The 26951-nt window shown below is 39.6% G+C and overlaps 1 protein-coding gene across 2 annotated transcripts in view; it reads left to right on the top strand.

Annotated features, from left to right (window-relative positions):
- The window catches only part of EIF2A (eukaryotic translation initiation factor 2A), a 34002-nt gene extending 24678 nt beyond the window's left edge, over positions 1-9324 (top strand). For both annotated transcript variants that reach the window (XM_003894955.5, XM_017955793.3), the window contains 4 exons: positions 2142-2255; positions 6737-6865; positions 8284-8349; positions 8931-9324. In XM_003894955.5, the coding sequence (XP_003895004.2) occupies positions 2142-2255; positions 6737-6865; positions 8284-8349; positions 8931-8996 (375 nt within the window). In that variant the 3' untranslated portion in view covers positions 8997-9324. The remainder of the gene's footprint in view (positions 1-2141; positions 2256-6736; positions 6866-8283; positions 8350-8930) is intronic.
- The last annotated feature ends 17627 nt before the right edge of the window (positions 9325-26951 follow it).

Genomic DNA, 26951 nt, shown 5'->3' with positions numbered 1-26951 from the left:
TCCCAAAGTGCTGGAATTACAGGCATGAGCCACTGTACCCGGCCGGGATTTTTTTTTAACATTCAAGATTTCTACTAAATTGTTGCTTTTTTATGTGGCATGATGATTGTGTGGTCCTGTCAAATCATTTTAGTTGAAGTAGCTATATGCCCAGTAATTAGACATTTTTACATGTATCTAATTCCAGAAATGAGCTAAATTACAAAGAAAATACTGTCAAGAAATTACTAGAAACAAAGACAGCGTGGTAGATAACTTTACAAAGGAGGAGGGTTACACAGCAGTGGAAAAAAGGTGTTGGGTTATTCCCCCGCAGAAAAAAAATTTTATAAGTACAAATTTATATATAAATTATACTTAAAGAATATTTATTAGCTTTCCAAAAAACCTTCACCTTTTAAAGTGTGTTTGTTGGTCTGGCGCAGGGTTTCCATCTGTAATCTCAGCACTTTGGGAGACTGAGGCGGATGGATCACCTGAGCTTAGGGGTTTGAGACCAGCCAGGGCAACATGGCGAGGCCCCATCACTACTAAAAATTTTTAAAAAATAGTTGGGCATGGTGGTGTCTGCCTGTGGTCCCAGCAACTCGGGGAGGTTGAGGTGGGAAAATCACTTGAGCTCTGGAGGAGGAGGTTGCATTGAGCTGAGAAATTAAAATGTGTTCATCAAAAACAGTCCCATAATAACTGATATAACTGAATAAACAAAGTTTATTAATAAGAATGAAATTATGCATAATGAGCACATAGTACCAAAACCAGAAAAAACTCATGATTTATAGTAGTTGTGTGGACTTTTTCGTCTCAAGTGAAAGGCTCTCAGTGGCTTACATGATGCTCGTAAGTGTGGAAGAGACTTGTAACTTACCTTTTCTTCTTGCATCATTTTTACTCAAAGTTCTCCTGAGCAGAAACTTTTTAGCCAAAGCAAACTACTACAGAAGAGCCCGCTATTGAAAGGATTTTCATATTATGTATAAAACAAATGTTCAGCAAATATTATATAACTTAAGTAGCATTTTATGCAACATGGGTAAACATGAAATGAAAAAGCCTTGCACTCTAAATGTGTCTGCTGTTCTACAAATGTGGGTTCTCATAATATTCAGTTTGTTTCAAGTAGAATATGAACATGGCCAGAACTTTGATGACCTGAAATAGTTGATGGAATTGCTAAGATAAGGTCACTCTATGGTTTCTTATTTATTATTCTGCATCTTAAGTGTTTGAGCTCTGCTCATTTCCACATAGGACTTATAAATAAAATGCAGATCTGAGACCTAGTACTCATGAAACTTCATGGAGAGCTGATACTTTTGATGTGCTGAGTTATGATAGAGTCTAAGAGTTAACATTAAAATAATAGCAATACAGATAGAAATCAGTAAGTACATGAATCTGATAGGGAGTTGTAGTGCCATCACTTGTACTGTATGTTGTCTAAAACTATTCTGGAGATACATTGAACCTATAATTCACTATATTTTCTATTGTGGAATATAGTTGTTACATGGTTACATAAATATCTGATGTTGGAAATTATTATCTTCATTGTGTAATCTGACAAACCATGTACTTTTTTTTTTTTTTGGCCTCTTCATTATGTCAGTCCCAGATTTATAATTATCTAGTTAATTATTCCTTTCTATTTCACTTATTTTCTTATAATCTATTCTTGGTTTTCCATTTGCTTTTATTTTTAATCTTCTAATCTCTGATTTTACAAGTAAAGATCTAGCAAGTAATTCTTTGTGTGAAGAAAATAAGCGAGGCAACTGGATTTCTGTTGACAGTAGTTAGAACCAAAAAGGCCTCAGAAGAAGCTGTTGTTGGTATCTAGTTTTCATAAGACTCATGTGTCTGTAGTAGTGCTAAGAAAAATTCTGTTGTTTGAACAAAACTAAAGTGAATTTTGCAAGCTCTGATATGACTGAAAGATATAGCAACTAATAGGAAGATCCTGATTAAATCCATCCTGACAGTTGGAGTGTGCCACTACCAATGAGTTTTGAAATAATCTTTGCTAATGATCCTAAATTTGATAAAATAAGTTTATCCTATATTAGCAGAAGTGTGTAATTTGTTGTTGTAGGTGTTTACAACATGGACTCCATTTCAAAATTATTTTATATTTTCCATAGCATGAAGAGGAACCACCTCAGAATATGAAATCACAATCAGGAAATGATAAGCCATTATCAAAAACAGCTCTTAAAAATCAAAGGAAGCATGAAGCTAAGAAAGCCGCAAAGCAGGTATTTGGGGCACTAATTTCCTCATAACAAAACAAACAAATAGTTATGGCCTGGAGCAGTCGCTCACGCTTGTAATCCCAGCACTTTGGGAGGCTGAGGCGGGTGGATCATTTGAGGTTAGGAGTTCAAGACCAGACTGGCCAACGTGGTGAAACCCTGTCTCTACTAAAAATTCAAAAATTAGTTTGGCATGGCTTATAATCTCAGCTACTCAGGAGGCTGAGGCAGGAGAATTGCTTGAACCTGGGAGGTGGAGGTTGCAGTGACCAGTGATCGCGTCACTGCACTCTAGCCTTCCAGCCTGGGCGACAGAGCAAGACTCCATCTCCAAAAAAAAAAAAAAAAGGCAGTTAAGTTAGCGCTAAGCCTTAAAATTTAAAGAATTGTGGTCCTAAATACTTGACTGTGGCCAAGTGTGGTGGCTCATGCCTGTAACCCAGCATTTTGGGAGGCCAACGTGGGAGAATTGCTCGAGCCCAGGAGTTCAAGACCAGCCTGGGCAACATAGTGAGACCCCTGTCTCTACAAAAAATTTTTTGCTGGGCATGATGGCATGTACCCCATAGTCCCAGCTACTTGGGAAGCTGAGATGGTAGGATCACTTGAGTTTGGGAGGTTGAGGCTGCAGTGAGCTGTGATTGTACCACTCCAGCCTGAATGACAGAGCAAGACCATGACTCAAAAAAAGAAAACACAAAAAACCTTGGCTCTTACATTATAAAATGTAGTTGTAGTTAGACTTAAATAGGCAGAATATCTTTCGTTTGTGTTTGCCTATGAATTTCTAAGTAATCCTGTCTATATTATGGGTGACAAAAGAAACGGAACCTGACATCATAACCTGGGATACTAATAGTATTATGTAGCATGTTATTTGCTGTAGACCCTTTTGGTGGCACTTGTGTAAAGTAGTGTAGTTTGTTTTCCTTGAAGCATATATTTACTAAGAGAAGCTGGAAATTACATGACTAGAAAGCCATTTGGGCACTCAGTATTATAGTACTATATGAAATTATTTAACTGGGAATCAAAATACCAGAAGTACCCAAATAATGGGATATTTCCAGAATATTTTTTATTTAATGTAGTTGAAAAGCCACACCAGTATAAATAATTGCAAATTGTGATATTGTATAGCTCATGGTGACAATGTGATCAGCTGGGCTGGGGATGTCTGGTTAGTGAAGTTATGGTGATCACATTTTTGCAATTCAGGCAGAGTACATATCTCAATCCATTCAGGCTGCTACCTTAGACTGGGTAATTTATAAACAAATTTATTGCTCACAGTTCTAGAAGCTGGGGTGCTGGCAGATTTGGTATCTGGTGAGAACCCGTTCCTCATAGATGGCACCTTCTTTCTGTGTGTCCTCCCATGGTGGAAGGGGCAGTGGAGCTCTCGCTGGTCTCTTTTATAAAGCTACTCCTCATGACTTAATCATTTTCCAAATGCCCCACCTTTTAATACTATCATATTGGGTATTAGGTCCCAAACTATGAATTTGGGGAAACACCAATATGTCAGACGGTAGCAGTGGGGTAGGGTTTTTGGTTTTTTTGTTTTTGTTTCTTTTCAAGACACTCTCTGTCTCACTCTGTTATCCAGGCTGGAGTGCAGAGGCATGATCACGGCTCACTGCAACCCCAAACCCTTAGCTCAAGTAATCCTGCCTCAGCTTCCCAAGTAACTAGGACTATACATGTACACCACCATTCCCAACTAACTTTTTCATTTTTGTAAAGACAGGTTTTCGCTATGTTTTTCAAGCTGGAAATGGGGGTAGGTTTTTTTGGTTTGGTTTTGTTTTGGGGTTTTTTTTGAGACCGAGTTTTGCCATGTTGCTGTAGTCTCAAACTCCTGAGCTCAAGTGGTCCATCCACCTCGGCCTCCCAAAGTGCTTGGATTACAGGCGTGAGCCACTGTGGCCATCCTAGAAAGAGCAGATTTTTAACAGCTGATTGCTATATCACCAGTACAGTCTTGCTGATAATTCTTGAATTTTGACAGGTCTAGGCTAGTTATGTGTTTTGGGAGGCAGTTACTATTTTAAGGTGTAGAATTGTCTTATGCAACCATATTCTGCTAAAATCTGGACTTTTAGAAAAACCATTCTGCTCATTTGTAGTTAATATATTTCATCCCCAGAAGTATCTTAATTGGTCAGCTTTAGGATATTCCAAGTAAAAATGATCTGTTTCATGCATTTGATATTAGATTTGTATAAAAGCGAGTCTTGTCCCTTCATCAGTACAAGTAGGGACCTCTACTGGCCCTGGATATTACAACACATTAGTAGTATCCTTACAACTTGATAACTAAGATGCCCTTTGAGTTTTAGGGCCTCTCTGAAACCCACTCAACTTAGAATTCTATTTTTATAAGCAAAGTTTCTTCCACTTTATCAAAAGATATTTTTAATATGACCACTGGTGATACTGAACAAAGATTCCTTTATAATTATTATATAAATAATTACATAATGACATGATTATAATTATTAATAATTATAACAACCATTAATATACTAAATTATATTAATTATATAAATAATATACAAATTATATTTATATGTTTTATAATATAAATTATTTAATATTTCACAGTAATATAATGAAATTATGATTATTAAAAATAATGGTTATAACTCTCAGTTATAAATGTGTAACTCTTTATAGCTCATGGTAATAGTGTGATCACTGTCGGGCATGGTGGCTCACGCCTGTAATCCCAGCACTTTGGGAGGCCGAGGCGGGTGGATCACCTGAGGTCAGAAGTTCAAGACCAGCCTGCTCAACATGGTGAAATCCTGTCTCTACTAAATATACAAAAATTAGCTGGGTGTGGTGGCGGACGCCTGTAATCCCAGCTACTCAGGAAGCTGGGGCAAGAGAATCGCTTGAACCGGGAGGCAGAGGTTGCAGTGAGCCGAGATTGTGCCACTGCACTCCAGCCTGGCAACAAGAGCGAAACTTCGTTCCAAAAAAAAAAAAAAAAAGTATGATCACCTGGGCTGATCAGTTATAAATTTATAACTCTCAGTTACAAGTTTATACAAACTGTCAGTTTTTTTTTTAAAAGAGCCAATACAGTCATCAAGCACCTACACACGTTTTTTTACTAAAGATGATACCAAAGGTGATACCGGTAATCCCTCATTGCAGAGTTGCTTTTTGAGTTGTTTTTCCAGTAATAGCAAAGGTTTTCAACTTGCAAGATAAACTATTCAGTATGTATTTTGGGGACGACTGGCTGAAGTTAGTAAAAGTTATGGCTGTGTGATGGAACAAAGCTAAATGGCCCTTGACAGAATCTCACCTTATCCAGGCCTTCTTAGTCCTGACTCTGAAGTAAGTAGCCAAAGATAGAGAAAGAGAAGATAGAGAAGATAGAGAGTTCAAGGTGCAACTGCAAAACTAGCACTAATTTCTTTTTTCTTCTTCCCAAGTTCATGGATAGGTTTATTCTTACTGTAAATCTTAGCAAATCAGCATACAATATTTTTTATTCCTGATTAAGAACTTTCACCTTTTCACTTAAAGGAGCACTTTACAGCTTCTCTTTGGCGTATCCGAATTGCCGGCATCACTACCCTGCACTTTGGGACCATTATTAAGTAAAGTAAGGGTTACTTAAACACAAGTACTGTTGATACTGTGACAGTCGATCTGATAACAAAGACAGCTACTAGTGAAAAATAGGTGGGGGGCGAATACACTGTGGATACACTGGATAAAAGAATGATTCTTGTCTTAGGCTGGATGCTAAGAGATTTCATCACACAGCTTAAAACTGATGAATTGTTTATTCCTGGCATTTTCCATGTAATATTTTTGGGCTGCAGTTGACCCTTAGTTACTGAAATCATGGTTAAGGGAGACGTACACAAAAGCCAGGGGCAAGAGTATAGAGCATCTTAGCAGAAATAAAAGTGATTCAGAATCAGTAAGGAGGGACAAGAAAAGTTATCAGAGGTTTGATCATATTGGAAGCAATATAGCATCCCTTTAAGGGGAAAAAAGTTTTGTGGTACTTTGTTGCAGAGCTGAATTGATCTGATTATGAATTAATATCTGTAGGATTCTTATTCTTGTAGCATAATCCATTACATATACTTGATCATACATATTCTTTATAGTTTTGGAGAGAGCCTTGTAAGAGTGAAACTTGAAACACGTTAAATAGAAAAGCCCTCTCATATATTCAGACCATCTATCTGCTGGCACATCTCAGAATATCCAAAAGTTTGAAATGCTTGTTTGCTGGTATAGAAACCCTCTAGTTTACTCTGATAAGGTCATTTTATTTCTAATATGGGAGTATGTAGCATACTTCATGAGACCTTTAATTCAGATTTTTTATATAAAATGTGGATAAAATCACATATTTAGTTTCTGTATTTCATATACCAAAGCTATGTTGATTTAAATACTGTAATGTTTTTGGTTTTTTTAAATTGAATTTTTAAAAATATTTCCTGCAGGAAGCAAGAAGTGACAAGAGTCCAGATTTGGCACCTACTCCTGCCCCACAGAGCACACCACGAAACACTATCTCTCAGTCAATTTCTGGGGACCCTGAGATAGACAAAAAAATCAAGAACCTAAAGAAGGTGAGAGACTTAAATGAAAAATAGACATGCGTATTGAAAGGTATACATGAAAATTATATAAATAAGGTAGTACTTAGATGTCTAAAGACAGGTATCTAAGAAGTTGGTATTAGCAGTTCTCATTGTTTTTTTCTCACTAGAAGCACTGTCACTTAGAAATGGTATTGATTTTAGTTCTATTCACAAATGTCTGAAGACTCTTAATACTTTGATTTTTGGAGTAATAAAATTCAGTGTGCATTAGCATAGAAATATACTGAACAATTTTTTTTTTTTTTTTTTCTTTAATTGAGACGGAGTCTCACCCTGTCACCCAGGCTGGAGTGCAGTGGCACAACCTCGGCTTACTGCAAGCTCTGCCTCCCAGGTTCAAGTGATTCTCCTGCCTCAGTCTCCCGAGTAGCTGGGACTACAGGTGTGCGCCACCACACCCGGCTAATTTTTGTATTTTTAATAGAGACAGGGTTTCACCATGTTGGCCAGGCTGGCCTCGAACTCCTGACCTTACGTAATCCACGTGCCTTGGCCTCCCAAAGTGCTGGGATTACAGGCGTGAGCCTCCATGCCTGGCCACTGAACACTTTTATACTCAGTGTTTCATTAGAAACCTTGTGATAAGTAGGGGCAGATATTCTAGTTTTGAAGATCAAGAGACAGAGATGAAAAAGAAGTGTATTGACTTGTGATATTGCAGCCAGTGTGCTGGGGTGGCCCTGGGGATAAAACAAGCTGCTTCACAGCTGCATTATGAGGTTTCTCTTTCATTCTTTTTAATTGGGTAGGACTTTGGACCAACAGTCTTTCAGAATGCTCTCAGTGAGATTTCTCTCAAAGCCAGAAACATCACCCAGGTCCAATGGGGCATTGAAATGTGCCATTACTGATACATTTACATATACACATACATACATGATAACATTAATTAAAAGCCTGAGAAAAATATTTTTCGAAATTTCATGTTTTTAACATTTACAATTTTGTATTTAACTTATTATTATTATTATTATTATTATTATTTTTATTTTTTGAGACGGAGTCTCGCACTGTCACCCAGGTTGGAGTGCAGTGGCGTGATCTGGGCTTACTGCAAGCTCCGCCTCCCAGGTTCATGCCATTCTCCTGCCTCAGCCTCCCGAGTAGTTGGGACTACAGGCGGCCACCACCATGCCTGGCTAATTTTTTGTATTTTTAGTAGAGATGGGGTTTCACCATGGTCTCAATCTCCTGACCTCGTGATCTGCCCGCCTTGGCCTCCCAAAGCATTTAACTTTAAAAATAGTGTATCCTAGCATTTTAACAGACCATTCTTGATACAAATGTAAGATTATTAATCTCCTTATTTGAGTTTCACATTCTTAATAAGGAAATTTGCATTTGAAGTGACTTCCTTCCACTTGACTCATATTTGATGTTTCCAGAAACTGAAAGCAATTGAACAACTGAAAGAACAAGCAGCAACTGGAAAACAGCTAGAAAAAAATCAGGTACTTTCTGCATTTTCCATTTAGGCTTGTGGTGACCACCAGCCTTCCCCCTTTTATTATAAACAAGTATTTAGTCAGGTAAAAGAGCACATAGATTTTAAAAACTTATTTTGAAAACCATATGCCATATTCTTTTTAATGTTTTTACTTTTAAATAGCTTTACTCTTAAATAGAGGAGATATGGTTCATGTGAATGAAAAAGTCAATATTCCTAAGAGGCATACTATGCTATTACTGTTGAAAATAATAGCAATTTGTTGTATTAGACAAATATAAGATTATTATCTCAAGTTGTATTGCCCTGTTTGCCTTTTCCCTCCTCCTTTCAACAATTTTAATCCCAAATATAGAATTGAAAATGTTTTGGGCCCAAAGGGATGCAATAAAACAGTGTCTGTTCTTTTCACTCTTGATTCATACCAGATAACAAATCAGAATTTGTTTCTAACCTGTGTTTTAAAATCTGTGTTTACTAGTGAACATAATAAATTGTCAGAAATATCATGTTTTTTTCTGTATTATTTTGGTTACATATCCACTAACTATTTCATAATAACTTCATTGTTTTAAACTTTTCTAGTTGGAGAAAATTCAGAAAGAAACAGCCCTTCTTCAGGAGCTGGAAGATTTGGAATTGGGTATTTAAAGATTCACAGAAAGCAAGTTGATGACCAGAAATCAGTGCAAACACATCTTCTGTTAAACCCATTGGTATACACAGAATATTCCTGTTCCCACACTTAATGTCAATCTATAATTTTAACCACTTATCTAAGATTCTACATAAGTAAAATTATTTAATAATGTCTATTGAATTGATATTTATATCTTGCATCCTATATCATGTCAATATGTGATATAGAAAAGAGATACATGAATTTTTTAGCTAAGCTTGACAGATTGAAAGACAAGTGTCATTTTTTTGTGGAGTGTGATATATACCATATAAATGAATAAAGACATTTTAAATTTAATCACTTTGTTTTTATTGTAAGTTCCTTAGTTCAGATATCCTTTATTAATTTATAAGACATGTAAAACTACTTAATCCTCACAAGACTCTATGAAGTAATTATTATAATCTCTATTTTGTAAATGAAAAAACTAAGGCCATAAAATTAAGAAATTTGCCAGTGTCTCAAAGCTAGGAAATGGCCATCTAATCCCAGAGCCTATGCTTTAGGTTACTATGATATACTACTCCTATATCCTCAGGTAATGTATCATTTAGTAACACTAAGCACCCTGCTTAGTTTTCATGGATACTGCCAAATTGCCCTATCTCAAGCTTTGTACTTGCGCCATTTAAAGTTTTCCACACTGTTGTCAATATCAGAAGTGATAAGGCTTTCAAATGTTTCCTACATTGATAAAGGAGAAATGATAGTTTGTTACTGTTACATACATTTATTTTTGTTAGAGATGGATTATGTACTTTTCCATGTTTGATACTTGGTTGTATTTCTTTAGTGAATTTATTTTTCTTTTCCTTTGCCCATTTCTCTGTTTGGATGTTTGACACTCTTCTTAATTTGTAAGAGTATCCTATGTAGTAACATAAAATCCTTTTTTTCTTTTCTTTTCTTTTTTTGAGATGGAGTCTCACTTTGTTACCCAGGCTGGAGTGCAGTGGCATGATCTTGGCTCACCACAACCTCCGCCTCCTGGGATCAAGTGATTCTCCTGCCTCAGCCTCCCCAGTAGCTGGGACTACAGGCGTGTGCCACCATGCCCAGCTAATTTTTTGTATTTTTAGTAGAGACGGGGTTTTACCATGTTGGCCAGGCTGGTCTCGAACTCCTGACCTCGTGATCCACCTGCCTCAGCCTCATAAAGTGCTGGGATTACAGGCGTGAGCCACCGTGCCTGGCCCATAAAGTCCTTTATTTAAAAAAAATTTTTTTTTAAGTATACATGCGGGATTTTTATTTTTTATTTTTTTTTTTGATTCAAACAATACAAAGGCATGCAATGAAAATTAAGTCTGTTCCACTACCACATTTTCCAGTTTTTTGTGTATCTTTCTAATGATAGATACCATATGGGTATTCAAGTATACATATACATACACTTAAAAAAAAAATGATGGCATATACTCACTGTTCTGTTTGGGGTTTTTTGGTGGTGGTGTTTGTTTTTAGAGACAGGGTCTCACTCTGTCTCCCAGGCTGTAGTGCACCTTGAACTCCTGGACTCAAGTGATCCTTCACCTCAGCCTCCCAATTATCTGACACTACAGGCTTGCATCACCATGCCCAGCTTATACTCAACATAGTGGTTCTGTACTGCCTTAAAATATTTTGGAGGCCAGGTGTGGTGGTTCACATTTGTAATCCCAGCACTTTGGGAGGCCAAGGTGGGTGGATCACCTGAGGTCAGGAGTTCACCAGCTGACAAACATGGTGAAACCCCATCTCTACTAAAAATACAAAATTAGCCGGGTATGGTGGCACATGCCTATAATCCCACTACTTGGGAGGCTGAGGTAGGAGAATTCCTTGAACCTGGCAGGCAGAGGTTGCAGTGAGCCGAGATTGTGCCATTGCACTCCAGCCTGGGCAACAAGAGTGAAACTCCTGCTCAAAAAAAAATATATATATATATATACACACACACACACACACACTATAGTATATAGATATTTACACTATATACTATATATACTATATATAAAAATATATATACACTGTATGTATACTATATAATTTATACAAATATATATATACACACACACACTAGCTTCACAGTGATGCACATTAATGTTAACAAAAGTCACTGAAGTGGCCAGGTATAGTGGCTCATGTCTGTAATTCCAGCACTTTGGGAGGCTGAGGCAGGCAGATCGCTTGAGCCCAGGAGTTCGAGACCAGCCTGGGCAACATGGTGAAACTGTGTCTCTACTAAAAATAGAAAAATTAGCTGGGCATGATGGCAGGCCCCTGTAATCCCAGCTACTCAGGAGGCTGAGGGGGGAGAATCGCTTGAGCCCAGGAGGCGGAGGTTGCAGTGAGCCCAGACCACGCGGCTGCACTCCAGCCTGGGCAACAAAGCAGGACTCTGTCTCAAAAAAAAAAAAATCAAATTATTTGTAGATATACTTACTCGTAGACTTATAAGTTGGTTTTTGAAATGAAATAAAAGACAATTTAAGATTCAAGACCTGGTACCAAAAGATGTGGCATGGGGAAATTATAAAAACAATCATTGGCTGGGTGTGGTGGCTCACACCTGTAATCCCAGCACTTTAGGAGGCTGAGGTGGGCAGATCACGAGGTCAGGAGTTGGAGATCAACCTGGCCAATATGATGAAACCCTGTATCTACTAAAAATACAAAAATTAGCCAGGTGTGGCACGCACCTATAGTTCCAGCTACTCGGGAGGCTGAGGCCAAAGAATCACTTGAAGCCAGGAGGTGGAGGTTGCAGTGGGCCAAGATCGCACCACTGCACTCCAGCCTGGGTGACAGAGCGAGACTCTGTCTCAAAGAAAAAAAAAAGCATTGATATAAAACTGTGGGATATAGGGCTGGATGCGTTGGCTCACACGTGTAATCCCAGCACTTTACGGGGCCGAGGCAGGCAGATTGCTTGAGCTCAGGAGTTCAAGACCAGCCTGGGCAACATGGCAAAACCTTATCTCTACCAAAAATAAAAAAATAGGTCCCAGCTACTGGGGATGCTGAGGTAGGAGGATCACCCGGAAGGCAGAGGTTGCAGTGAGCCCACACCACTGCACTCCAGGCTGGCTGACAGAGTGAGACCCCATCTCAAAAAAAGGGAGAGGTGGGGTGGAGACATTACTGTCCTCAACAATGTTTCTAGTTGTTCTTATCTCCTGATCATGTGGGAGAATTACACTTCCCCATCTCCTTGAAATTAGGCATGACTAAGTGACTTGCTTCAGCTAATGAAATGTTAGGGAGAAGCGAGGTGAATTGTTTCTGCATAAAATCATTTACAAGGCAGTACATGATTCTTCATTCCTTCTCCCCTGGTGTGATGGACCCTGAGGCCTGGGTTGAGATGGCAAAGAAGGAGGATAAGCAAAATCCCCCTTCTGACTCAGTTTGAACTTGTAGCATGAGTGAGAAATAGACTTGTTTTTTAAACCATTGAGATTTTGGAGATGCTTTTCATCCTCAGGATAACTTACGCCAGTGATTCCCAAATTCTGTTGCACATTAAAATCACTTGGGGAACTTTTACAATTCAAATGCCTAAGTTCCCCTTCATTCCAATTAAATAAGAATATTGGGCCAGGTGCAGTGGCTCACGCCTGTAATCCCAGCACTTTGGGAGGCTGAGGCAGGCAGATCATGAGGTCAGGAGATCGAGACCATCCTGGCTAACATGGTGAAACCCCGTCTCTACTAAAAATACAAAAAGCCGGGTGTGGTGGCGGGCGCCTGTAATCCCAGCTACTTGGGAGGCTGAAGCAAAATGGCATGGACCTGGGAGGTGGAGCTTGCAGTGAGCCAAGACCACACCATTGCACTTCAGCCTGGGCAACAGAGCAAGACTCCATCTCAAAAAAAAAAAAAAAAAAAAAAATCTAGTGATAGAAATCAGGTATCAGTATTTTTCAAAGATTTCCCAGGCTGTTCCAATATGTTAGCAAAGTTTGAGAAACAGACCTAGCCTATGCTATTCAGTTTCCTACAGTATTAATACATTCCTGAAAATGTGTAAGAGTAAAGTGATCTTTTTTCTTCTGTAGAATATGTTCATCACTAGAAAGCTTAAAATATAAATATTTTACAGCTTGCTTTATGGACATATTATTCAGTATATTGATAATATTTCATACGATTTTATTCTTTGTTTACATTTGAACAAAATCCTGTGGGTATGTGGTAGTAATATTCTCTTTTGGCACACCTAATTAATTCCATCTTTTCTCAGAATTAAGTTTGTAAGACTAAAGGTTTTTATTCTAAGTATTACCACTTTTTTTCATTGTTGATTCATGTGGTTAAAATAATGAGATATTAGATATAAATAGATTATTGCACACATACCGATGAGGAGACCAAGAAGGCAACATATGTTGGTGGTCAGGAAGCACCATGTGATTGCTTAAAATGTTCGTTTATCCATCAGGGTACTTAAGTCTGAAATTGGCATGACAAAGGTGAGTTGGGGGCCAAGTGCAGTGACTCACACCTGTTAACTCAGCACTTTGGGAGGCTGAGGCAAAAGGATCACTAGATCCCAGGAGTTGCAGACCAGATTGGACAACATAGTGAGACCCTGTCTCTAAAAAAAAATAAATAAATAAATAGGTGAGTTGGGTGTGTTATGGACTGAATGTTTGTATCCTCCCAAAATTCGTGTTAAAGCCCAACCCCCCACTATGATGCTATTTGGAGGTGGGTCCTTTGGGAGGTAATCAGGGTTAGATGAGGTCATGATCCCTCTGTCTCTCTCTCTCTCTCTCTCTCTCTCGGGGGGTGTGTGTGTGTGTGTTTCTCTGGAAAACCCTGACTAATACAGATTGGTTATGCATTAGGTAATACATAATACCTAATACATAACTAATATATGGACAGGAAGTTATAGACTGAATGTGCCACCTTAAAACTCATATGTTGAAGCCCTAACCTCCAATGTGATGGTATTGGGAGATGGGCCTTTTGGAAGGTAAGTGTGTTTAAATGAGGTGAAGAGTTTGGGGCCTTCATGATTGGGATTAGTGTCCTTACAAGAAAAGACACCAGAGAGCTTGTTCTGTCTCTTTCTGCCATGTGAAGACATGGTGAGAAAGCAGCTGACTATAAGCCAGAGAGTCCTCACCAGAACCTAACCATGCTGTTGATATCCTCATCTCAGACTTCTAACCTCCAGAACTGTGAGAAAATAAACTTCCTTTGTTTAAACCACCTAGTCTGGTATTTAGTTATGGCAACCTGAGGAGACCAATATAGAGTATAAATTTCAGTTTGTTTAAAAGTAAAGGACAACTAATGAATCAAGGAAGACGTTATGGGAAAAACTAAGATTTAACATGCTCTAAATAGGAAAATGGTTGGTTTGTTTTTTTAAGGTTTAAAGTGTTTATCATGGTTGGCAGCTGAATAGAGGAAGAGCCAAGTCCAGAATCTAACATTTGGACTTCCCCCCATTTAAACAGCGGCGTTTTGCCATGTTGCCCAGACTGGTTTCAAACTCCTCAGCTCAAACAATCTGCCCATCTCAGCCTCCCAAAATGCTGGGATTATAGTCATGAGCCACTGCAGCTGGCCTACATTTTTAAATGGTTGGAAAATCAAAAGATTATTTGATGACATGTGAAAATGGTATAAAACTATGTGAAATCTATTGTCCATAAGTAAAGTTTTCTTTGAACATAGCCATGCTCACTCATTAACTTGTTTTCCATGGCTGCTTTCATGCTGCAACTGCAGAGTTGAATATTTACAACAGGTCATGTTTTTGCAATGTCTAAAACATCCACTCTCTGGCATTTTACAGAAAAATATTACTGATTCCTTCTGTAGAAGAATACAAAATAACACGGAAATAACCATGTAATTATGTTGCTTCTTGTATTCTTGACTGTGTAAACTCCTGGAAGTGGAATTCTTGAGTCATGTCTGTCACATTAGAAAATTTAGGCCAGGCACTAATTTAGGCTCATGCCTGTGATCCCAGTACATTATAAGGCTGAGGCTGGAGGATCACTTGAGCCCAGAAGACTGAGGCTGGAGTGATCACGCCACTGCACTCCAGCTTGGGTGACAGAGAAAGACCCTGCCTCCAAAACAAACAACAACAAAATGTAAATACTTTTTGTTATTACTATTATCATCATCTTTATTTTACTTGCTGATTTTCTCCTTCACTATGTTTGGGGTTTTTTTACTTGATTTATTTTCACATTTGGTACTGTTATTACTCTGAGACTGTTGTTTTCATTTAGTGGAAGCATGATCAAGTTACTTAAGTGAATCAGATGTGACTCTGCAATTGGCATTTTAACATCTAATTTTGAGACAGAGTCTTGCTTTGTTACCCAGGCTGGAGTGCAGTGGCTTGATCTCAGCTCACTGCAACCTCTGCCTCCTGGGCTCAAGCAATTCTTGCGCCTCAGCCTCCGAGTAGCTGAGATTTTTACAGGCACGTACCACCATGCCTGGCTAATTTTTGTATTTTTAGTAGTAGAGATGGGATTTCGCCATGTTGGCCAGACTGGTCTCCAACTCCTGGCCTCAAGTTATCCGCCTGCCTTGGCCTCCCAAGTTTTGGGATTACAGGCATGAGCCACTGCTCCTGGCCTTAAACTTTGTTTAAAAAAAGAAATAAAGCAATGGGCCAGATTGGTTTTGACACAGATTGAACAATTTAAACATTTATTGCCCAAAAGATTAATGAAGATCATGGGCCACTAATCCGCTTCAGACAAACTGTTAAACCAGATTTTAAAAAACTAAATTGAACATTTCCTAAATTTATACCCCTTGCCAAGTAAAAAAGAATACAACATACATTCCAAAATAAATTTAATATCAGAAATTCTGTGATGTGTTTGTTGCAATCCAAAAAGGCGAAAAGGTAAGATGTTGAGTTTTCCAAAAGTAAATTGTAAGGTGAGCATTTTATTCTTGGCTCTTCAGCTCTCTGTGGAAAGACACAGTCCATTAACAGCCATAGATCTGCTAACTGTCTGTAACCCCTGCATCAGATCAGTGGTCAGTCGTAGGCCCAGCCATAAGATTACACGTCTTCACGGACAGTTCAGCCCTGCAGAGTCAATGAGGTTAAGTGGTAGGCATGGACACGGTGGCGGTTGTAAAGAGCTGCTTACACCAAAGGCTTGCCCTGAATGCGGGGCTGAGTGCCTGCTCACAGTTGGTCTTGTGACTGGCAAGTGTCCTGTTAGTGTGGTTGTAGGATGACAGGGGCCTCACAATTTCCAAAAAAAAAAATTATTCTGTAGGGGAGGAGCATTTTCTACTCTTCAGGACTTTGAGGAGGTCTACATCATCTGAGGTTCAGTACTGTCTTTGGTGAGCAGTTTGCAGGACTACGACCAGAGGAAATGCTACAACCATTTGTTCTCTGCACCTGGGGGAAGAAAGTCTTTGCCCTGAAGTGTAGTAGCTAGTGATCTAATCAGCTACAGTTATGTGTCACATAAAGATGTTTTTGTCACTGACAAACTGCAACTATGATAGTGGTCCCATAAGCTTATAATGGAGCTGAAAAATTCCTATTGCCCAGTGGCATGATAGCCTTGTAACATCCTAGCACAACACATTACTCACTTGTTTGTAGTGATGCTGTTTGTAAACAAACCTACTGTGCTGCCAGTCCTATAAAAGTCTAGCACAAAAGGCCAGGCACACTGACTCACGCCTGTAATCCCAGCACTTTGGGAGGCCACGGTGGGCGGATCACAAGGTCAGGAGATCGAGACCATCCTGGCTAACACGGCAAAACCCCGTCTCTACTAAAAATACAAAAAATTAGCCGGGCGTGGTGGTGGGCGCCTGTAGTCCCAGCTACTCAGGAGGCTAAGGCAGGAGAATGGTGTGAACCTGGGAGGCGGAGCTTGCAGTGAGCCAAGATCGCGCCACTGCACTCCAGCCTGGGCGACAGAGCGAGACTCTGTCTTAAAAAAAAAAAAAAAAGTCTAGCACATACAATTATGTATAGTACATAATACTGGATAATTATAAATGACTGTTACTGGTTTATGTATTTACTATACTATACTTGTTATTTTAGAGTGTACCCCTACTTTAGAAAGTTAACTGTAAAACAGCCTCAGGCATGCCCTTCAGGAGGAGTTCCAGAAGGCACTGTTACTGTAGGAGATGACAGCTCCACGTGTGTTATTGCCCCTGAACACCTTCCAGTGAGACAAGATGTGAAAGTGAAGACAGTGATATTGATGACCCTGATCCTGTGTAGGCTGGGGCTAATGTGTGGGTTTGTGTCTTTAAAAGTTAAAAAAAAATTAAATAGAGGAAAGCTTTTAAAGCAAGGATATAAAGAAAAAATATTTTTGTACAGCTGTACAATGTGTGTGAATGTGTTTTTTGTGTGTTGTTTTGAGACAGGGTCTCATTCTGTCACCCAGACTGGAGTGCAGTGGCACAATCTTGGCTCACTGCAACCTCTGCCTCCCAAGCTCAAGTGATCCTCCCACCTCAGCCTCCCAAGTACCTGGGACTACAGGCATGCACCACTGCACTCAGCTAATTTTTTTTACTTTTTGTAGAGACGGGGTCTCACTATGTTGCTCAGGTCTTGAACTCCTGGGCTCAAGGGATCATCCCACCTCAACCTCCCAAAATGTTAGGATTATAGGCTTGTTCCTGGCCAATGTGTATTTTAAGCTAAGTGTTACTGTGAGTCAAAAAGTTATATAAAATTAAAAGTTTATAAATTTAAAAAGTTACAGTAAGCTAAGGTTAATTGATTATTAAAACAAGAAAAATATTTTTAGCACAGCCTAAGTGTAAAGTCCATAGTAGTGTATACTAATGCCCCTGGCCTTCATGTTCACTCACCACTCACTCATTGACTTGCCCAGAGCAACTTCCAGTCCCACAAACTCCATTCAAGTTAAGTATCCTATATGGGTGTACCATTTTTTATCTTTTATGCCATATTTTTACTGTACCTTTTTTATGTTACATATGTTTAGATAGACAAATACTTACCATTGCTTAGAGTATCAATACAGTAACATACTGTACAGGTTTGTAGCTTAGGAGCAATAGGCTATACCATCTAAGTTTGTGTAAGTACACTCTATGTTCACACAGTGAGGAAATCATCTAGTGATACATTTCTCAGAACTTATCCCTGTTATGTGACACATGGCTGTTCTTGAGCTGCTGCTTTATAGGCCACTCCTTCCCTCTATAATGCTCCATTTTGTTCTTGGAACCTCTCTAGTACTTCGCCAGCCCCAAACTTCATTTTACCGCTGGTATGTTGTGGAAATGATAAGTAAACCAGTTATTATGAATCCATCTTTCTGTTTTCTAGAGTTTTTAATACAGTTTCTGAACCACTGGTCCTTCCTTCTTTCCTGGAGGATTGCAGTTTCTGGACCACTGGTCCTTCTTTCTTTTCAATGTTGCTACAAAATTATTGCTTATACCACTTTCCTGTCATGTCACTCAGATCCTAAGAAGAGGGAGGCAGATGCATGTGCTTAGTCTGTTATCTTAAATTGAAAGTTAGACAAGCACACTTCTAAAGGTTTTTTGTATTTTATAATATATGTATACATTTTGAGACAGGGTCTTGCCTTGTTGCCTAGGCTGGAGTGCAATGACATGATCACTGCTCAAGTGATCCCTGACCTCAGCCTCCCCAGTAGCTGGGACTATAGGCATGCACCACTATGCCCACCTAATTTTTGTATTTTTTGTAGAGACAAGATTTTGCCATGTTGCCCAAGCTGGTCTCAAACTCCTGGGCTCAAGCAATCCACCTATCTCAGCCTCCTGAAGTGCTGGGACTACAGGCATGAGTCACTGCATCCAGCATATGTATGTGTGTATATATATATAACATGAATGTACAAATTAAAAGCATTTTACTTGGTTCACCTAAACCAGTTCCTCACATGGACACTAGAGGGTTCTAAAGATCTGGAGTATAGGGAAATTAATGAGGAATTCAAAATTTTAGAACATAACTGGAAAATATGTTCACTCATTTAAAACTTGCCATTTTAATAGCCTAGATTACTGCTATTTATTTTATTTAGAGACAGGATCTTACACTGTTGTCCAGTCTGTCTTTTCTCATTGTCAAACTTAACCCTCTTTAGCCTTTTTCCATTAGACTTACTGCCACTGTCCTCCTAAACTTGTTCTGTGATAGTGATCTCTTATTGGTGCAAATGAATCACGTTCCAACAGTTTGTTTATAAGTCAACTATTTGCAAAGAGGACTGTGTTTTCCCATTGAAAGAATATTGTAAATTGTCATTGGTGTTGAGGTGAGCCTGTGAAACCCTTAAATGCAAAAACTGAGTATAGGCTCATTTAAAAAAAAAAAAAAAAAAAGTTTAACTTAAATTTTCAAGAGACTGAGAAGCCACAGAAAATGTTTGCAAAAGATGTATCTGATAAAGAGGGATTATCGAAAATATACAAAGAAATCTTAAAACTCCACAGTAAGCAAACAACTTTATATATTAAAGTTGAAAATTCATTTAAAAATATGTAAAAGTTGTTTAATATATGAAGTTAAGTTTGATTAAAAAATGGGCAAAAGACCTTAACAGACATCTCACCAAAGATGATATACAGATGGAAAATAACCACATGAAAAGATGCTCCACATCACACATCATCAGGGAAATGCAAATTAAAACGATAGTCAAATACCTCTTTACACCTATTAGAATGGCCAAAACCAAAAACACTGACAACATTAAATGCTAATGAGGATTGGGAGCAACAGGAACTCTCATTTATTGCTGGTGGGAATGCAAAATGGTACAGCCACTTTGGAAGACAGTTTGGCAGTTTCTTACTAAACTAAGTATAGTTTATTACTATACTTTTAGCATACAATCCAGCATGTCACTCCTTCGTATTTACCTAAAGGAGTGGAAAACTTAAGTCTACACAAAAACCTGCATACATTGATAGCAAACTTATTTGTAATTGCCAAAACTTGGAAGCAACTAAGATGTCCTTTAATGAGTGAATAAACTGTGATACATCCAGACAATGGAATATATTTAGGATTTAAAAAACTGCGCCAACAAGCCATGAAAAGACAGAAAAAACTTAAATACATATTACTAACGGAAAGAAGCCAATCTGAAAAGGCTTCATACTGTATGGTTTCAACTACATAATATTCTGAAAAAGACAAAACTATGGAGACAATGAAAAGATCAGTAGCTGCCAGGTATTAGTGGGGAGCATAAATATTTTAGGACAGGGAAAATATTCTGTATGATGCTGTAATGATGGATATGTGTCATTAAGCATGTTTCCAAATCCATAGACTATAAAACACCAAGGGTGAACCCTAATGTAACCTATGGACTTTGATTATGATGTGTCAAGCCAGGTTCATCCTTTATAACAAATGTCACATTCTGGTCGGGGATGTTGATAGTAAGGGAGGCTATACATGCAGGGGGTATGTGTGAAATGTGTACTTTCTGCTCAATTTTGCTGTGGACCTACAACTCCCAAAAATTGTCTTTAAAAAACTATGTAGTATTTAAAAATTAATGCCAGAATAAGAAATAAGAAAATAGAATGAAAGTTCTTGTTGAAAGTTTGAATACTTTTTTTATTTTAGAAAAACCAGATTAAAATGAAGGAAAAAGTATGGGAAAATAATTTTTAGGAGATTCCCAAGGATGCTTTTTGTGCTTTAGATACTGATTCTTTATATAAGCTTATCTTCTCTTTTCCCTGGTATAAAATTCACCATTCTCAAGTTTAACCATGACTGAAGTAATCCAGCATTTACAAACAAAATGATGGAAGGGAAAGAAAGAAAACAGATTTTTCTAAGATCATTAAGCAAAAACTGGAGATGAGGAGCGAAAGAGAGAAAGGCATTATGGAGAAAGAGATATACATAAGAGGGACAGAGAAAGAGAGAAGGAAAGGGGGCAGTGAGGGAGAGACCTTGCAATTAAGTGGGAGCCATCATCCAGGACACCACCTCAGTTTCTTTTTTGAGGACTGAGTGGGAGAGTTGGGAATAAGTACTCTTGAAGTGAGAGGAACGGGTAACCAGGAATGGGTAACCCAGGGATTCACCCCAGAAGTAGTTGCAAATCAGGCACTATATGATTGGGAATACATCCACAAACCTTTTAGGACTTAAATTCTTTTTTAAAGTAAAGTCAGCTGTATTTTTTAGAGTCTCAGGCCTGGCAAAGCAGAGGTTTTTGCCTTTACACTATTCGGCAAAATTACTTCCAGGCACAGTTTTGTTTGACTATGTTCATTGAAACTAAAGAGCAAATCCTAGAATTGTGATTTCACTGGAGAGAATCTTTGTGCCCACTCTGTTTTGTTTTTGCATCTTCTTCCCTCTTCCCAGCAGGGACATCTGGTCCCCATTTAGGGAAACTGAAGTCCCTAACTTGTGGCTCTTCTCCCACTCCCCTAGTCATATCTGAGACAATACATTCACACTTTTTTTTTTTGCAACAGGGTCTTAGTTTGTCATCCAGGCTAGAGTGCAGTGGCATGATCATGGCTTAGTACAGCCTCAACCTCCTGGGTTCAAGCGATTCTCCCACCTCAGCACCCTGAGTAGCTGGAACTACAGGTACATGCCACCATGCCTGATTAAATTTAGAAAAAAGTTATACACCAGGTGTGGTGGCTCATGCCTGTAATCCCAGCATTCTGGGAGGCCGGGGGAGGTGGATCACTTGAGGCTAGCTGTTGGGGACCAGCTCGGCCAACATGGCGAAACTCTCTCTCTCCTACGAAGCACAAAAAAAATTAGCTGGGCATGGTGATGCGGATCTGTAATTCCAGCTATTTGGGAGGCTGAGGCAAGAAAATCACTTCAGCCTAGGAAACGGAGGTTGCAGTGAGCCGAGATCGTGCCATTGCACTCCAGCCTGGGCAACGAGCAAGACTGTCTCAAAAAATAACCTTTTTTTTTTTTAAAGACACAGGGTCTCATGTTGCTCAGGCTGCTCTTAAACTCCTTGGTTCAAGTGATCCTCCCTTCTCTGGCTCCCAAAGTGCTGTGATTACAGGTGTGAGCCACCATGCCTGGCTCATAGTTTATTGATTGAAATAACACATTTAGATCACAAAGTTCAAGCAGACATTTGGATTTTAAACACTGCAGTGAAAAACTTTTTCAAGGAATTTCAAATGGACAGTTTGGTAATATTAATGGTGGTAGAGTAGCGATCAGCCTTGGGCATAGAAGTAGGACCAGCTTCATAATTTGCAGCGCCCAATGCAAAATGAAAATGTGAAGTTCTTTGTTCAAAATTATTAAGAATGTCAAAGCTGTGACAACAGAGCATTAAACCAACTACAGGGTCCTGTGTGACTGCATAGGTCACATACCCATAATGCCAACCCTGCATAGAAGGTACTAAAATTCCACCTCCCTCTGACCTATAAGCAGCTCTTTAGTTTGTTTCTGGACATCCCCCTGTTCCCTAGAAGAGGAAGAGGTAGTGGCCAATCACACCAAGACTGCTGGCTCTGGGTTAGGAGCCACCAAGAACTGAGGAGATTTTTGTTTTCCACTTCTCTATTTTTCCTTTGTAAATTTTTCTTATTTAATTTTTTTTTTTTTTTTTGAGACAGAGTCTCTCTCTGTTGCCCAGGCAGGAGTGCAGTGGTGCGATCTCCACTCACTGCAAGCTCCGCCTCCCGGGTTTACGCCATTCTCCTACCTCAGCCTCCCGTGTAGCTGGGACTACAGGCGCCCGCCACCTCGCCCGGCTAATTTTTGTATTTTTAGTAGAGACGGGGTTTCACCATGTTAGCCAGGGTGGTCTCGATCTCCTGACCTCGTGATCCGCCCGTCTCGGCCTCCCAAAGTGCTGGGATTACAAGCGTGAGCCACCGTGCCTGGCCTTTTTTTTTTTTTTCTTTTTTTTTTTTTAAGACAAGGTCTTGCACTGTAACCCAGGCTGGAATGCAGTGGTGTGATCATGGCTCACTGCGGCTTCGAACTCCCTGACTCAAACGATCCTCTTGCCTCAACCTCCTCAGTAGCTGAGACTACAGGTGTGCACCACCATGCCTGGCTAATTTTTGTATTTTTTGTAGAGACAGGGTTTCATCATGTTGCCCAAGCTGGCCTTGAACTCCTGGACTCAAGTGATCCTCCGCTCTGCAGTATTCCAAAGTGCTGCGATTATAGGCATGAGCTACTGCACCTGACCTATTTGGTATTTTTTTTAAGATGGGGTCTTGCTCTGTCACCCAGGCTTGAGTGCAGTGGTACAGTCATGGCTCACTGTGGCCTCAAACACCTGGGCTCAAGCAATTCTGCCACCTCAGCCTCCCAAGTAGCTGGGACCACAGGTGCGTGCCGCCATGCTCAACTATCTTTTTTTCCTTATTACCAAAATAACATATGTTTAACAGGAAATATATCCAAGCAAAACATTTTGATCCATGTCTTCCTTTTTATGTACTTTAAAAAATACACAAATAATAATGTGATAACACTTTACTGTTTCATAATTCAATTTTTTAACACTATGTTAAGGACTTTATTTTTCATTGAATTCTAAAACATTGATTTACTTTTTGAATAAGTATTACATGACAACAGCACAAAATTTTAAAATGCAAAAGTTACTTATGCAGTAAGAATAACTTCTCTCCCGTTTTTGTTCCTGAGCCACTCTGTTCCCTGTTCTCCTCTCAGGAATCAACCAAGATGATACAGGGCTCTAAGTCAGGGTTCTTGGTTTGCAAACAAAATGTGTGGTAGCTCATAGAGTAAAAGGAAAAGATGAAGAATGAGGCCCTGGAGAAGATAATACCCAGAGTAGTTTGGGGTCTAGAACTTTCCTTAGGGTTCTTCTGAAGGGGTGGCCTGCCCCTCCACACCTGTGGGTGTTTCTCGTAAGGTGGAACGAGAGACTTGAGAAAAGAAATAAGACACAGAGACAAAGTATAGAGAAAGAAAAGCGGGGGCCCAGGGGACCGGCGCTCAGCTTACAGAGGACCCACGCCGGCACCGGCCTCTGAGTTCCCTTAGTATTTATTGATAATTATCTTTACCATCTTAAAGACAGGGGAGTGGCAGGACAATAGGATCATTTTTAGGGAGGAAATTAGCAGTAAGACATAAGAACAAAAACCTCTGTGATATGAATAAGTTCAAAGGAAAATCCTGTGCCTTGAGATAAACCTTTTAGCAACATTGTTTCATCCTATCACATGGGGATAAACCTTGGACAATACCTAGCTTTCCTCGGCAGAGGTCCCTGCGACCTTTGGCCATGTACGTGTCTCTAGGTAGTTGAGATTAAGAGAATGGTGATAACTTTTAACCAGCAAGCTACCTTCAGGCATTTGTTTAACAAAGACACATCCTGCACAGCCCAAAATCCATTAAACCTTGAGTCACCGCAACACATGTCTCTTGCAAGGACAAGGTTGGGGGTAGGGTCACAGATTAACAGCATCTCAGATACAGAACACAATGGAGTCTCTTATGTCTACTTCTTTCTATATAGACACAGTAACAGGCTGATCTCTCTTCCTTTTCCCCACATTCTTCTATTAGAATTAATCAGCTTCAATACCTTTTGGCTTTGGACACAGGTACACCTCTGGTGGGAATGTTTTGAGTACCTCAAGTGGTAGTCCCAAGACTGTGTGCAATAGGGTCTTGCTGGTCCCCTGAAGAGAAACTGAGGTACCATTACCAGAAGAAGGAATAGATGCTGAGAAAAACATGTATCCACTGTATTATTATTATTATTATATTTTTATTATGAAGAAGCCACCACAAGATAATTGAGCTTGCTAATCAAATTTTGTATGGGGTATCTTATTTCTTACTTTTGATACTGAAATGGACACACTCAGCCTCCCAAAGTGCTGGGTTTACAGGCATGAGCTACCACTCCCAACCACTTTCACTATTTTCTGACTTGTTGAATTCCTTCCCGAGATGGCATCAAGAGCCTGGACAACAACCAGGGTAAGGGTCCCACCAGTGTTTTGAGATCTTCCCTAGCTCACCAGTATCAATACTACCATGCCATCTTAGTGCCAGAGTTTTGCTTTTTGTTTATAATCATGTTGGTACCAATTTACCATCTGTTATTTGCAAGGGTTATGTTAAATGGCAATAATCATTCTGTGTCTGTTCTTGTACTTACGTCTAATTTTTAAAATAAGTTATGAAGATAAAAACCTTCTTTATAGTCTTGCCAAAAGGATTAAACTTAAAAGTGTCTAGTCCTCTAGATGTAACTACTAATTTACAGAGAATACACAGGACAGAGATATATATTAATGTACACCATGGCAGGATACGGTGGCTCATGCCTGTATTCCTAGAACTTTGGGAGGCCAAGGTGGGAGCATCACTTGAGGTCAAGAATTTGAGAACAGCCTAGGCAACATAGCGAGACTCCATCTTTATTTAAAAAAAAAAAAAAGGCAGGTCGTGGTGGTTCCAGCTACTTAGGTGGCTAAGGTGGGAGAATCCCTTGAGCCCAGGTGGTAGAGGTTGCAGTGAGCCAAGATGGCGCTACTGCACTCTAGCCTGGGCAACAGAGCGAGACCCTGTCTCAAAAAAAAAAAAAAAAAAAAAGGACAGTATATGAGTTTGTAATCAGCAGCAAAACCCACAAACACATGGTTTCTTCAGCAAATAAGTCGCAAGGGAAAAAGAGACAAAGAGGCAGGGCAGGTTGGGAGATATATAGATAAAAGAAATTGCAAAAGGAAAAAAAAAAGATATTTAATTTTGTTAAGCTCAGACCAAAAACAGGTCACTGTGCTACCCACAAAACACCAAACATTCCTTTTCTTGGTCACGAAGAGGGACTGCTGCTGCTTTAACAATTCGACCCGAGGAAAGGAAAATACCTGAGTAGCCTGAGCTATATAAGGTATGCAAATTTTTTTTTTTTTTTTTAGAGACAGAGTCTCGCTCTGTCACCCAGGTTGGCGTGCCATGGCACAATCTCGGCTCACTGCAAGCTTCGCCTCCTGGGTTCACGCCATTCTCCTGCCTCAGCCTCCTGAGCAGCTGGGACTATAGGTGCCCGCCACCACGCCTGGCTAATTTTTTGTATTTTTAGTAGAGATGGGGTTTCACCGTGTTAGCCAGGATGGTCTCGATCTCCTGACCTTGTGATCTGCCTGCCTCGGCCTCCCAAAGTGCTGGGATTACAGGCGTGAGCCACTGTGCCTGGCAAGGTATGCAAAATTTATGAGGTCCAGGGAAACAGGAGTATGGAACTTCAGTCACACCACTCCTGATGCCTGGGGGCAATTGTTTAAATACATTTTATGGCTAGCTGTACCACCCATTATCTTATTTTTTTTGAGACGAGGTCTCACTCTGTCACTCAGGCTGAAGTGCAGTGGAGCCATCAGGGTTCACTGCAGCCTCGACCTTCCTGGCTCAGGTGATCCTCCCACCTCAGTCTCCTAACTGGGACTACAGGTGTGTGCCACCATGCCCAGCTAATGTTTAAATTTTTTGTAGAGGCAGGGTTTCATCATGTTGCCCAGGCTGGTTTCCTAGGCAGACAGAGTGAGACTATGTCTCAAAAAAAAAAAAAAAAAAAAAAAAATCTAATTTTACTGGAAAGGGGTTCTGATCCAGACCCCAAGAGACAGTTTTTGGATCTCACTCAAGAAAGGATTGGGGGCAAGTCTATGGAGTAAAGTGAAAGCAAGTTTATTAAGAAAGTAAAGGAATACAAGTATGGCTACTGCATATACAGAGCAGCCCTGAGGGCTGCTGATTGGCTATTTTTATGGTTATTTCTTGATTATATGCTAAACAAGGGGTGAATTATTCAAGAGTTTTCTGGGGAGAAGGGCAAGAATTTCCCAGAATAAAGAGTTCCTCTTCCTTTTCAACCATATAGGGTAGTTTCCAGACGTTGCCATGGCATTTGTAAACTATCACCGTG

This window comes from Papio anubis, chromosome 2 (genome assembly GCF_008728515.1).
Source record: "Papio anubis isolate 15944 chromosome 2, Panubis1.0, whole genome shotgun sequence".
NCBI lineage: Eukaryota > Metazoa > Chordata > Mammalia > Primates > Cercopithecidae > Papio > Papio anubis.
Note: the sequence above shows the minus strand (reverse complement) of the source record. Positions and strands in the feature narration are given on the sequence as shown.